This window comes from Micromys minutus (assembly GCF_963924665.1).
Source record: "Micromys minutus genome assembly, chromosome: 24".
Taxonomy (NCBI): domain Eukaryota; kingdom Metazoa; phylum Chordata; class Mammalia; order Rodentia; family Muridae; genus Micromys; species Micromys minutus.
In genome coordinates this window covers 29,771,045-29,785,439 of record NC_137959.1, presented here as the reverse complement: position 1 = coordinate 29,785,439, position 14,395 = coordinate 29,771,045, and the positions used below count along the sequence as shown (strand labels likewise).

At 42.4% G+C, this 14,395-nt stretch overlaps 1 protein-coding gene across 1 annotated transcript in view; it reads right to left on the bottom strand.

The window, feature by feature from the left end:
* The window catches only part of TANGO6 (transport and golgi organization 6 homolog), a 153,003-nt gene that overhangs the window by 37,284 nt on the left and 101,324 nt on the right, over nt 1-14,395 (bottom strand). Inside the window, exon 16 of the mRNA XM_080936912.1 lies at nt 4,260-4,411. Coding sequence (XP_080793038.1) covers nt 4,260-4,411 — 152 coding nt within the window. The remainder of the gene's footprint in view (nt 1-4,259; nt 4,412-14,395) is intronic.

Genomic DNA, 14,395 nt, shown 5'->3' with positions numbered 1-14,395 from the left:
AAAGCAAGAGCTACAGGATCTGTCCTGCCTGTGGCTTTTCTAAAATGGCAATACTGTTTAGTTTCAGGACATAAAGGCAATCTTGCAAGTATGCTGAAAACATTGCAAGACAATACAGGAAAATGGTAAAGAGGGTGAATCCTGGAACAAACTGCTCACATTCCAATCCAGCCCTGCCACCTGCTCCCTGCATACCTTGGCAACTGGTATAGTCTTTCTGTGCCTCAGTTTCTTCAGTTAGCACTAGATCAACTGACAAATCTAAGGTATTAAGTGCCCGCTGTTATGTCCACTTTCAAACTTGTAGAAACTAGTCTTCCCAGATTGCCGTACCGTCCTCTGCAGTTGCCATTCACTAGGTAGCACAGTACCCACTACATGTCAACAACTATGGTAGAAACTAGAGCATATGAGAAGGTGAATAAAGAATGATTCAGGGATGCAGCTCAGTAGGAAAATGTTTGGCTAGCTGTGCAAGGCCCTAGATTTGATCTTCAGCACCGTAAGAGAAAGAGAAGGTGGGGGAGGAGGAAGAGAATGTTGACAATATCTTGTTCTACCCTTTTTATGCTTGCATCTTAATAATCATGAAAAGTTTTGGAATAAATGTAGTCAAAAAGTACAGGTCTCAAGAAGTGGGCTTTGAGGTTTCAGATGCTAAAACCAGGTCGTGTCTCTCTGTCTCTGCCTGCTGCCTGCCAATCCAGATGTAGAACTCTCAGCTACTTCTCCAGAACCATGTCTACCTGCATGTAGGAGCTTCCCACTGTACAGTAATGAACTGTAAGCCAGCCTCAATTAAATGTCCTTTCTAAGAACTGCAGTGGTCATGGTGTCTCTTCATAGCAACAGAAACCCTAACTAAGACAGCCAGGGACTTCTCCCATGCCCCAGAACCTCTCAGGGATCTGCCATGGAGTCATTGGTGGCTGTCCTCCACTAGATCCCTCAGGCCCAGAAGGATAAGGGATACAGGTAAGACTTTTATCTTTAGTCCCTAACAAAAGGCCCACTGAAGGTACTGGACATTTGAGGGCACTGGCCAGCCCACTCTTCATTGCCTAGCTACTCACCTCCATCACTGTCTCCACCAGCCTACCCCAAAGAACCAAGAACATCCTTAAAGAAATGTCCAAACACAGAAAGACAAAATGCCTATATTCAAACATCACCTTCCCAGTGAGAGCTACCTGGTGTGATAGCTAATCTTGATTGTCAACCTGATGTGATTAGAATCACAATGCAAACAAACCTAGGCATGGAGGTGAGAAGAGCTCCATTTCAGGCTGGGGTCCCAGTCTGCAGATGCTATGTGACTTCATGTTCTTGCTGCAATGTCCCCACTATGACTGCCTGTGTGCCACAATAAACCCTGTCTTAGATCAGTAGCTAATGTTGGGAGTTAGTCCTTTCCTTCTCTCACATGGGTGTCGGGGTTAAAAGACCATTAGACTTTGACACAGAATCTTTACCTTCTGAGCCACCTCACTGGCCCAACTGTAAACATTCATTCTTTACTGTCTATCTCCGAGAACAGCACCTCTATGAAAATAAACAATGCTGAGTATTTTGAAGAATGAGATAGATGCCTTAGAAAACCTCTTGGGCATGTAGTAGGCTCCCAAGAAAAGCTGCTGAATAGATCATTACACAAGTTACAAACACCTCTCATCACACTGTGGCAAACTACACTGTAGGTATTTTAATACCATTTTCAAGATTAAAAAACCAAAACCAAGTAACAACAACAACAACAACAAAGAAGCCCACTAAATCCAGAGTCTAAATCATTTGTTCAAGTGAAACAGGTCAGTAAAGAATCAAGCTGGGGGCTGGAGAGATGGCTCAGTGGTTAAGAGCACTGACTGCTCTTCCAGAGGTCCTGAGTTCAATTCCCAGCAACCACATGGTGGCTCACAACCATCTGTAATGGGATCTGATGCCCTCTTCTGGTGTGTCGGAGGACAGCTGCAGTGTGCTTAAATTTATAACAAATAAATCTTAAAAAAAATAAAAAGAAAGAAAATAACAAGAATCAAGCTGGGGCCCAGTTTCCCATTCCCAAGAAGGTTTCCCAAGAAGGGGGTCTCCAATAATGAAAAGAGAAACAAAATCTGACACTTCTTAGTTGTAGCTTACTATGCTACATGATGTGACATCCTTAGGAGAAAGGGAACAGACCAGGAATTGAGGAAGCAAGCTGGTCTTCAAGTTTGGGTTCAGGGATCACAATTTTTAAGAACTGTTGTAATTTTACAACAGGTATGGACCTGGCAGCTCTGAGCTGACCACTTGGTGCCTGTGTGACCAAGGAGGGCCATCAGATTATCTGTCTAAGACTTTTTGGCAAATAGAAATGATCCAGAGGATGAAGAAAAGGTCAATCTAGCTCATCTTCAAAAGTTTCTTCAAACTCGTCAGCCACACCAGAATCTGTAACAATTCTGGTTGTTTTTGCAAGAGCGAGGAGAATGGAACCCGAGACTCTAACTAACAGGCTGATGGCCTCTTTTCTAAAATGCTTGGGACCAAACTGTTGTAGGGTTCAGATTTGTGAAACATAAAATTTAACTATATTACATATAAATTTTAGACACTTAGTCAGAAGGTAATTCTATACAACTTTTTGTTTGTTTGTTCTTTGTTTTCCAAGACTGGGATTCTCTGCGTAGCACTGTCTGTCCTAGAACTCACTATGTAGACCAGGCTAGCCTTAAACCTAGAGAGCTATCTCCCTCTGCCTCTCAAGTGCTGGGACTAAAGGTATGCCACCACTGCCTGGCTCTATACAACATTTTAAATAATTTTGTGAATTGTACCAAGTTTCTAATTGTGAGATCATATTGACATCAACATTTTAGAGTAGGGATGTTTAATCTGAAAGACATTTTCAAAAAAGAAATAAATGGGAAAGTTAAGGTAACAAATAATTAGGGCAAGCATATAGATTTTTAGAGAATCAACAATTAATAGGCTCCCTGAAGGCTTTGTGTCTTAGATCTACTGGCACACATGCTGACTGCTGTACTATCCATTAGTTAGGAAGCAGGCCCCACCTAAAAGATGAGTGAGGAAAGGAAACAGGACACACACACACACACACACACACATACACACACACACACACACACACACGGTGAGAAAATACAGATGAGTTGCAAGAAAATAAGTTGAACTAAAATTATCTTGAGGGAGGTATCTCACATTTTAAAGGACGAACGATGCTTGCTTTCTCTTATATTTCAAAGTTTTATTTTTATATATGTGTCTGTGCACATGTGTGTACATGTTCATCTGCCTGTAAGCATTCTTGTGTGTGTGAGGAATTCTTGTGTGTGTGTGTGTGAGTGTGTGTGTGTGTGTAGAAATCAAAAAACTAAATAGGGACCATGAAAGGTAGAGAAGGTCTTGGGTGTAGCACTGGCTCTTCTTGCCTCCCCTGCTGTGGAATCCCTTGGAAAACTTTGTAAACCCTCAGGGCAGGAAAGTGGCAAGGCCCAAGCCTGAGGTGCTCCAGCAGCCAGGCCCCTCCCAGACCTCCCTAACCATCTTAGGTGTTAAGCCTAAGTAACTGTCACAAAGATCAGGACCCTCCCCCAGATTACACTAATTTCTAAATATGAAAACCCACCAATCTCTGAACTCCCCATATAAACCCACCAATTTTTGAGCATGAAAATCCACCAATCCCTGAACAGGAAAACCCACAAATCCCTGAGCTCCCCCAAGCTCAAGACTTGAAATCCCACCAATCCTCATGTTGGAAAGCTCTACCCTAGAAAGCTCCACCCCTAGGAAAGCCTAAATAAGGACTGTGTCTGCTCAGTTCCTTGCTGTCTGCTCCTTCCCAGGAGCAGAAACAGCCATCCTTGGATGTGTTCTTCCACCTTTGGACTCTCCAATAAACTTCTTATGAGATCTACTGTCTGGTATAACTCGCTCATCAGAAGCCAAGAAGCAATGAAGGGAAGAGGGAAAGAAATGGGCTGAAGCTCCTGAGCTCTTCCTCCTCTGGGAGCTGCAATACCTCTGCATGAAAATCTCATAATGAAACACTGTATGATATTTTAAAATAAATAAAACTTTAAAATGAACTAAGTGAGGTGGGATCATCTAATGGACAGCCTAGAGAAGTTAAATGACTGATCTGTCCTGTCAGAGGAAGACAGCAGACAAAAAAGACCACAGATCTTCTGACGCAAGACCCCATCACAGTCTCACGGAAACCAAACTCTGGGACACAGACTCTGCATACACACCTCATGAACCACAGGGCCCAACAGGAAGTCCAGGTGCTGACACAGCTCTCCCAGGTTGGCTAAGCTGCTGGCCCTGTGTGCACCATCTGGATTTTTCACTCCCCGCAGGAAGGTGTGGATCAAAGGTTCCCGGTATTTTGAGACCATGTCCCCTGTAGGGAAAAAAAAAAAAAAAATCCTTAATATCAAATCCTTTAACATTTCAACTTCTCCATGGCGAAACATTGCCATGGCATGCGTCATGATGCCTTACACTTTGCAGTGGGCATATACAAGCTCAAAGTTGTGCTCAGACCTCGGCATGATGGTTCATGCATGGAATAAGGCACTCCACTCGGGAGGCTGAAGAAAGTTCCTATGTTCAAAGTGAGCTTGAACTCCACAGTTGGCTTCACGTGGGCTACATTCTGAGACTTCTGTTAGATACACCAATGTTCTTTAGATATAAAAATTAATACAGCATCCTTTTACCTTTAAGAGGCCTAAAGTTTAGATGGTGGGTGTAGACAGACATGTGCTGACAACTGTGGTCCTCTTTTTCTATGAGGGTCTGTGTCTCACTCTGCCCTGTTAACATCAAGGTGGACTGTCTACTTTGCCCCAGTCTATTTTCAGCATAGAAGACAGAACATACTCAGGGCTGGGGACTGAGCTCAGTCGGGAAAGTGCTTGCTTAGCATGCACATAACTCTGGGCTGGACCCCAGCACTGACTGAAAGTCAGTGTGGTTGAGGCCTGTAATCCCAGCACTCAGGAGAGGCAAGATCAAAGATTCAAGGTGACCCTCAGTTGTATAGCAAGTTCAAGGTCAGCTGGGATTCATGTGACCTTAAAAAAAGTTGTTCAAAGAATCAAGAGAATGAACATAGCTGAGATCAAACTCGGGTTCCCTGACGGTTAGGTTTTATAAAATATTGCATCTGAGATGTTTCCAACTAAAAAGAACATACTCCCCACTACTTCTCTCAGAGTACTTTTCTTTTCTGAGCCAGAAGGAGCTGTTTCATTTTGCAGTGTAATATAGATCCAGGGCTGGGTTCCAGTTTGGTCTCTGCTCCAATTAGCAGTGTGTCCTTAGGCAATGCGCTTTATTTCTTGGGACAGAGTAGAGACAAACCAGTGAAACAAAACCTTTCTGGACTTCTCTGGTTATAAATCTGTGCGTTGGTGAGTCATTTGGTTTAGTTAAGGGGATGAAAGCTAAGCACCCCAGGAAAGAAGAGGAGGTGTATTCATTCATTAGCCCTGGGGTGTGAGTTTGTGTAGTTAAAGGGAGTAAGTTCCGTGTCAGAACAAAGGCACAAGAAAAAAAAAAAAAAAAAAAAAGAAGTCAAAAATCCAGAAAGGAGAGAAATTAGATTGAAAAGGGTAAACATAAGAGAACCAAGTTAGTGGCTAATATACAAAGATTTGAAATAAGTGATAAAGAAAAGGCATATTAATTGATTGACAACTGTTAATTGTTATTACTATTGTAGAGAGGGTTTCACTGTAGCTCAGGATGGCCTCAAAATAACAGCTATGGTCTTAAGCTTCTTATGCATGTGAGCCACTAAGTCCAGCTTAGTTTAGTAATTTTTTAAATATGTACACTTAAAAATTGTATCCATATACACATGCCGTGCATGAGGTCAGAAGAAGGCATCAGATCCCCTGGAGCTGGAGGTGCAGGTGGTTCTGAACCACCTGATATAGGGGATGGGAAACCAATTTAGCTCTGTTGGAAGAGCAACAGGCACTCACCTACAGAGCCATCTTTCCAGCCTATCATCATCATCATCATTACCACCACCACCACCACCATCACCATCATCATCATCATCATCATCAATTTTGGTGTTTTGAGATAGAGTCTCTCATAGTCTAGGCTGGCCTCAGTCTTGCCATGTAGCAAAGACTGGCCTTGAATTCCTGATCCTTCTGCCTCTACTTGCCATGTGCTGAATGTACAGTGTGTCACCATTCCTGATTCCTGCTAGGAATCAAACTCAGAGCCTTGTAAATTCTAGGTGTGTGCTCTTCCATGAGACCAATTACATTTACAAATACAGTCCCCTCATGACACTCAATGCCTAACTGAAAAGAAAACTGAAAGAAAACTGACTATGTGATACCAGGGAGATGCTCTGATCAGCTACTTTATCTATCTATCTATCTATCTATCTATCTATCTATCTATCTATCTATGCTCTGATCAGTTATTATTTATCTATTTATTTATTTATTGAAGCAGGGCTTCTCCCTGTAAGCCTGACTGTCTCAGAACTTACTCTGTAGAACAGGTTGAGCTCAAACTCATAGAGACCTACCTGCCTCTGCCTCCCGAGTGCTGGGATTACAGGCATGCCCCACCACAGCCCAGCTCTGATGAGTAATTTGGTTTCGTTTCTACTAAGAACAGAGCCATCATCATCTTTATGAGTAGAGAAGGGTATTTTACCTTCACGGATATCTCTGCACTACATGCATGCAGTGCTCACAGAAGCCAGAAGAGGGAGTTAGATCTCCTGGAACTGAAGTTACAGATGGTTGTGAGCCACCGTGTGGGTACTGGGATTTGAACTCAGGACCTCTGGAAGAACAGCCAATGCTCTTAACCTCTGAGCCATCTCTCCAGCCCACAGCAAGTATTACTTCACCCAACCTAACCACGGTCACTCAGGACTCAGCTCATCTAATACTAAGGAACTGAGACAACTGACAATAGGAAACATTGAAATCAGTCATTGTTAAAATAAATTTCCGAGACAGAGTTTCATATAGCCCAGGCTGTCCTCAAACACCCTAAAGAGTTGAGAATGACCTTGGACTTCTGATCCTCCTGAGTCTTCCTTCCCAATGCTAGAATTACAGAAATATGCTACCGTGCCCAGCATATGTAGTGCTGGAGATCAAGCCTAGGGTTTTGTGCATGCTCAGCAACCTGTCTACCAAGTGAGCTACATCTGCAGCCCTAAAATAAATATTTTACAACTCTACAGTAAGTGAGGACTGCAGACATCCCAAGCTAAGTATAGTTATTGCAAATGAATTCAAAATTCAGTTTAGTAATTCCTGGTAGCTAAGTTAGAAAGGGAAACATAGCTCTTCATTATCCAATAAAAGAAGCAACAAAATTTACTAGAAGAGAAAAACCAAAGACGAATACTAAGGAGTCTCTCATTGAGTCAATCAGTAACTCTTCTTCGGGGAGGGGGTGTCACTCACTGGCAGGGCTGATAATTGAACTTAGGCCTCACACAATGCTTCTGGTCCAGCAAATCTTGAGCACTAACAATATCACAGTTATGTTCTTATATATATCATGAGCAGGGCTGGAGAGGTGGCCCAGTGGTTAGAAGTATGCACTGCTCTTCCAAAGGACCTGGCTTCAGACCCCAGTACCCACCTGGGGTGGCTCATAACTGTCAGTACTTCTGCTTCCAGGAAGTCAAACCTTTTCTGGCCTCTGTGGATACCTACACTAATGTGCATATACCAGCATAATTAAAAAGAAAATTAAAATCTTCAAAAATACAATAAACCCATTAATAAAATTTCCACAAAAACCAACCCTATGAAGAAGAAGAGATAGAGGGATTGTTGAAAGCTGGAAGCAAGAGCTATCAAAAGCTCTCAGATGAAGATGAAGGGAAAGCCACAGGAGTAGGGAAAGTGAGGAAGAGTGTGGACTACAGAAGTCTTGCTCCTATCACTAACTGCATTAGCAGAATAATATTCATATTATAGTCACAAAAGCCATTTGGTAGTTTTATACTTACTTTCCACCCAAGCTAACAGCACACTCGGTACATTAACAGCTAGTGTATCCTTTGACTGACACTCCCCACCATCCTATCCTACCTATGCCCAAGAACTAGTCTCTGTGCGTCAGCACTCAGGACTCAGCTGCCTCCAGGCCAGCTGGCTCTGCGACTTCCTGCCACCTTGTACATACATGAGATTGGTCACACCTTTGTTCAAAATTCTTAGGGGACCGGGCTCTAGTTGGCATTCACCGATCTTTTTTCTCCCTCGATTCTCCCATGCCACATGATTAGGGTCTCAAGAGTATTTTTGCATATGTCCCAGTCTCTAGGTAGAATTCACCCTAACTAGGTTTCTACGGAGGACAAAACGAATACACACAGTGTAAGGAAAATGGCTTCCAGGGTTACAACTGATACAGGCACTGGATTAAAAGAGGTTATATTAAGGATTCTGAATTTGAATCTTTCTTTCCTTCTTTCCTGTCCTTTAAAAGAAAAGATTTGTTTAGATTTGACTTCATATATGTTTACACACCAGAACAGGTATCAGATCCCATGGGACAATAGTTATAAATGGTTATGAGCTGCCAGGTGGGTGCTGAGACATGAACTCAAGATCTCTGGAAGACCAGTCCTACTGAGTTCTCTCTCCAGACCCTAATTCGGACACTGCAGTGTATCTAATGTTGCTATGTGTGTTTTCCTGACATGCTTCCATTCCATTCTTCCTTGGAAACAGCACTCCTTTTTGTCCAGGTACCCAGCTTCACCCTCCTCCTCTGTGATGAAGCAGTCTCTATCATGTTTGATGTTTGAGTGCATCACAGTGGACACAGCTCTTTGTGTTAATGGTCTTAGGTATGGGCATCCAATCAGTTCTGGACACTAAGATGTGAAGGCGGGCCTTTTGGGAGCAGAAACACATGCAAGGACACTGGAACTCTATGGTCTTGGTGACACAGGTCCTAGAGAATAAGTCCTGAAATGTCCAGGGCAGACAGATGGAATAAACCTGGCTTGACTGATGCCATGGGCTGAAGAATTTCCAGCTAGACTGTTTCCAATGGAAACCAACTCCTTAGGAAAGCCGGTGATGTGTATTCTACTCCCTGCAACCACAGGCACTCTGACTGGAGTGACGTTTAGCGGACTTCTCTGTCAGTTCTGCATCTAACAATACAAAATCCAAAAACGTTAAACTCACCAAAATATAGAAACTTAATGTCTGTACTTTGTATTTTAAAGATTTCTTTTTACTATTTTTAAATTCTGTGTATATGAGTGTCCATATGCATATATATATATGCACCATGGAGTACAGAAGAGGGTGCTGGGTTCTTTGGAGCTGGAGTTACAGGTTAACTTTACAGCCAACATTTACTTAATTTTTTTTAAAAAAAATTAAGCTCGGTGTACTGGTTGGTTTTGTTTAAACTTGACACAAGCTGGAGTTATCACAAAGAAAGGAGCCTCAGTTAAGGAAATGTCTCTATGAGATCCAGCTGTAAGACATTTTCTCAACTAGTAATCAAAGGGAGAGGGCCCAGCCTATTGTGAGTGGTGCCATCCCTGGGCTGGTAGACCTGGGTTCTATAAGAAAGCAAGCCAGAGGAAGCAAGCCAGTAAGTAACATCCCTCCATGGCCTCTGCATCAGCTCCTGCTTCCTGATCCACTTGAGTTCAGTCCTGACTTCCTTTGGTGATAAACTGCAATGTGGAAGTGTAAGCTGAATAAACCCTTTCCTCCCCAACTTGCTTCCTGGTCATGATGTTTTGTGCAGGAATAGAAACCCTGACTAAGACACTCAGTAATTCTCATTTTTTGAAGAAAAGTTTAACTGGGTCACAATATTGGTATCCAGCATGACTCTTATATTTGCACATTCTCCTTTTAAAATAATTTATTCATTTTTATATGCATTGGTATTTTGCCTGCATATATATCTGTGTGACAGTGTCAGATCTTAGAGTTACAGACAGTTGTGAGCTGCCATGTGGGTGCTGGGAATTGTTCTTGTCCTCTGGAAGAGCTCTTAACCTCGGAACTCTCTCCAGCTCTCACATTTGCACATTCTTCTACACACACACTCACACACAAGAACTTAAACAAAAAGCTAAATCATATTTAGACATGTTAACCTACTTAAAAAACAAAAAAACAAATCCATTATGTCCATTAGAAGCTTGAGAGGCTAGGTCATATGCTCGGCATTTGTACCTATTGGTCAACTTATTTAGCTATAAACTAAAATCTGAGGCCCTAAGACACCCACTATTACTCCTTGTTATCTGCTTAAGCAACAAACACAATTATCCTACCCAGAGAGGGGCTTTTATTTCTTTGTTTCCTTCACTTAGATGCGATGCTCCCATGGCTTCACTGAATGTTCCCAGAGTCACCAGCCTCTAAACCTTCCCAGACCTTGTGTTTGGATAATGGGGCACAAGTGCCCCTCACCAGCCATAGGTAAACATTCACCATTTTCTTCTGGTTTCCTTAACAATCTCCATGTGTTATGAGTTTCATGTAGAACAACTTTCAAATTTTCCACTCCTACTTTCAGGAAGTACTCCCTGGAAACTGAGGCAGGAGGTGCCCTACTTCCTTGGGCATTTCCCAAGAGCTCAGGCAGGCGAACACAATGAAGCCTGGGTAGGGCCCAGTCAGCTCTTCTGTTACAGCCTACATCTAGGGGCTTTACTTCATGAAATGGTAAATCACCGGGCTACCACTTACTAAGTTATATGTTCAAGGAAATTATGGAAAAATTTAAATTTGTTTCAACAACTTCCTAAAAAGAAAAGTACTTTAGTAGGTAAAAAGTTAAGCCCACAGTGCAAAGAAAGCAGAGAAAAGTTAACCCTGTTTTGGACTCACCCGACTAACAGTGTCAAACAGTCAAAACCAGTCTTTGAGGACTAAGTAACTGAAAAGAAACAAGTAGCTGGATTCCCATTAGTTTAGGCCACGTGACACTGCAGACTCCTGCGGATGCAAAGGGGCAAGCAGGGGATATGATAAGATCTGGTCTGTCACCCACTGCTCGGTCCTTGCTGTGATAAACTGACTTGTTGCCATGTGTCCCAGGGTCAATACTGTAATTCTGTCAAGGTCACGAGAAAAATCAGCCCAGCATGGCATATCTAACAGGCAGGATTTCCTCTTTAAAAGCCATTTAGAAAACGAAACAATTTAAATGTAATTAACTTTTGACGGAATTCATCTTTTTTTAAAAAAAAAAATCATGGGTAAATTTTGATCTATTAACAATTACTTTTTGGCCTTGAATGCTCCTGTGGCTCAGGGGAAATCACTTCCGATTTCATTCTCCTTCCCTTTCCACACAGCTGCTGCTGAAGCAGAGCATCATGTAGAACACAGAGGTGCAGTGCAGACTGGGCTGCAGTGGACCGATGCTGTGTGCACCTGCAAGAGGCCAGGACGCTCTTTACCCTGGTTTAAACAACTAAGACTTTGAGGTAGGTTAAAAAAAAAAAAAAAAAAAAAAAGCTCTAGCCTTGTGTCACAGATCACAGGAGTAAAGGCGAAAAGAGGTTGCTCCCAGGCCACCAAGCTACTTTCAAAAGCTGACTACAGTTCCCAGGCAGAGGTCTCTTTCTCCTGACATAGGGACATTTACTTGGCTCCCCATTAAGAACAGCAGGAACTTCCGTTCTAAAACAAAAGGGCCTGAACCTGGCCAACAGACTACTCCACATCTCTGACATTTCAAGGTCCTTATAATCTCCATATTTCTTTGTTTAACTTTATAAGGCATGGGCAGGAGAGAGGCAGTGCCTAAGTGATAAAAACAGTAATAAACACAGGGCACAATGGGAGTGAGGGCCTTCAGTTCATGGACAGACAAAAATTTCCACTCAACAGCTAGGGTGAAGGACTGGCATCCTACTCGTTCTAGACTTCGGAGAACAGAAGATTCTCCACTTCTTCCCTAATTTCAAAAGTATTACTTACCCACTACCTTCTTCCTTAGTTTCCCAACTGAGCATTGTGATTTCCTAACCAGAGCAGAGGACTGGTAAATGACCGGTGAAGGCTGATGTGCAGGGACAGCACTGCTGAGCACAAAGGCTACCGCCATCCTGTCCTGATGGGGCTTGTCCCGCAGGCAAGTCACAGTAGTCACTGGGCAGGAATGCTGGGTGAATCCCCCCTGGTGTCTACATGTCAGGACCTACAGGACCTACTCTACCAATAGCTGATAACCAGCCATTTTTTTATTCACCTCGTCACCCTCTTTCGTAAGGTACTGTAACCAAGAGGTGACCCTGAGCCCTGGTAAGCTAGCTAAGATTTCCAGGCTCCTTCCTGATTTCGTTTCAGGATATCTTATTGCTTTATCACAACCTAAGCGAGTGATTCGGAAGCAGAATGAACGTATACTTTGACAGACTTCAGTGAGACCAGGGCAAGATCCCCATGAGACAAGGATTAAACACACAGAAGTTAAAATGGATAGGGGAAATGCAGCCCAGACTTATGCTGTTGGTAACAGCAATCTATCAAGAATGTCTCAAAGATGCTGCAAAAACATCTTACCTCCAAATATTACTTTAAAATTTTTTTAGTTATGTGTATATGAGCATGTCTGTACATACATATGTAGTTGCCTAAGGAGTCAGAGTCCCTGGAAAATGGAGTTACAGGTGATTGTGAGCTACCTGACAGGGGCACTAGGAACTCAGGGCCTCTAGAATCTCGAAGAGTGTTACACACTTTTAATTGCTAAGTCATCTCTCTTGCCTCCTTCCAAATATTTCTACTACTGAGGTAGCTGAGTGTCTAAGGTGACAAACTAGCAACTATTTCATTACTAACTACACTGCTTCAGAGTCAAGTTAATCATTCAAAATCTATCCCTATGGATTAGGCAGCCTGCTAGTTAAAAATGCAAACTAACCCTATAATAATACAACAGGAAGCTGTCATCTACACATTAATAAATGTCTTTGTTTGTTTTTTGTGACAAGGTCTCAAAAATCTCTGGATACCCCAGGCTGGCCTAGGACTTCTGATGCTCCCGCTTCCACCCCAGAGTGCTGGGATCACAATGTGTATACTGCTGGTGATGAAACCCAGGTGTCATGCACACTAGGCAAGCATTCTACCAATTGAGCTATATTCCTCAGCCCCGGTAGATCTTAATTTATGTCCCACTTGCTTCTTATAAGCTGAGGAAGAATGAGAAAGATTTGAAGGTGGAGCAACTTTTGAAAATTGATTGCTTTCTCTTGATGGTCAAATCTGCATAAGGATTTATACAGAAAGGTTTTAAGGGCTAGAGAGATGGCTCACAGGTCAAGAGCACTGGTTGCTCTTCTAGAGGTCCTGAGTTCAATTCCCAGCAACTACATGGTGGCTCACAGCCATCTGTAATAGGATCTGATGCCCTAGTGTAACCATATGCATATAATAAATAAAAAATCTTTAAAAAAAAAAAAAAAGGTTTGAAACAGGAGAGAGAAGATGACCAGAGGTGCTGAGGGAGGGACCAAGGTCCTAACTCACACATGAACTTACAAAACTATGGTTTTTTCCATCTCTTCAGAGAGCCATGATGTACAAATAAGGAGCAGAGATAAGTATCTTCTTGAAAGAACCAAACAATGTACAGGAAATTCTTTGTGTCAGTGAGTTCTTGGCAACCCAGCATTTTACAGTCATGTAGGTTTCAACAGGAGGGGCCCAGAATGGTGTAGTTATGTATTAACTAAGTTAGACATTCTACTTCAACTTCACTGAGCCCCCGCCCACAGATGAGCTTCATCTGTACAAAGGCACTGTGTATGGCAAGTGTGCAGTAAGAAACTGTACCAACAAGACAAACAGATCTGTTCTTCTGAAAAGGGTGTTCCAGGCAGAAACTGACTCCAGAAACTTATTTCAAGGGTAGAATTCAAAATCCAGAAACATGTTCATAAGCAGGAAAAAAATCCAAGTTTTAAGTTACTATAAAAGATGAAAGAGGATACAAAAATCTAGACTTACATGAAGATTTTTTTTTTTTTGCATTTGGTGATGATCAAAGTATTAAAACTATTCAGATGATTTAATGACTTTAATTTGCTATATAAATGTTTAAATTGTTCAAGAATGCCAGGGGTTAGTGAGCTTCTTAATAGTGTGTCTGTGTTCTATGTGTGCATGTGCACTCACCTGAGTGTGTGTGGGTGGAGACCGTTGATATTAAGTGTCTCCTTCTATTGCTCTCCACCTGAGTTTTGAGCTAGTGTCTCCCAGCGGACCAGGAGTTCACTACTGACTAGCAAGCTCCTGTCCTGTAAACAGCCCTCCAGTGCTGGGGTTACAGGTATGTGCCTTACATGCTGCATTTCACAGCTGAACCCCAGCCTCCAGGTTTATCA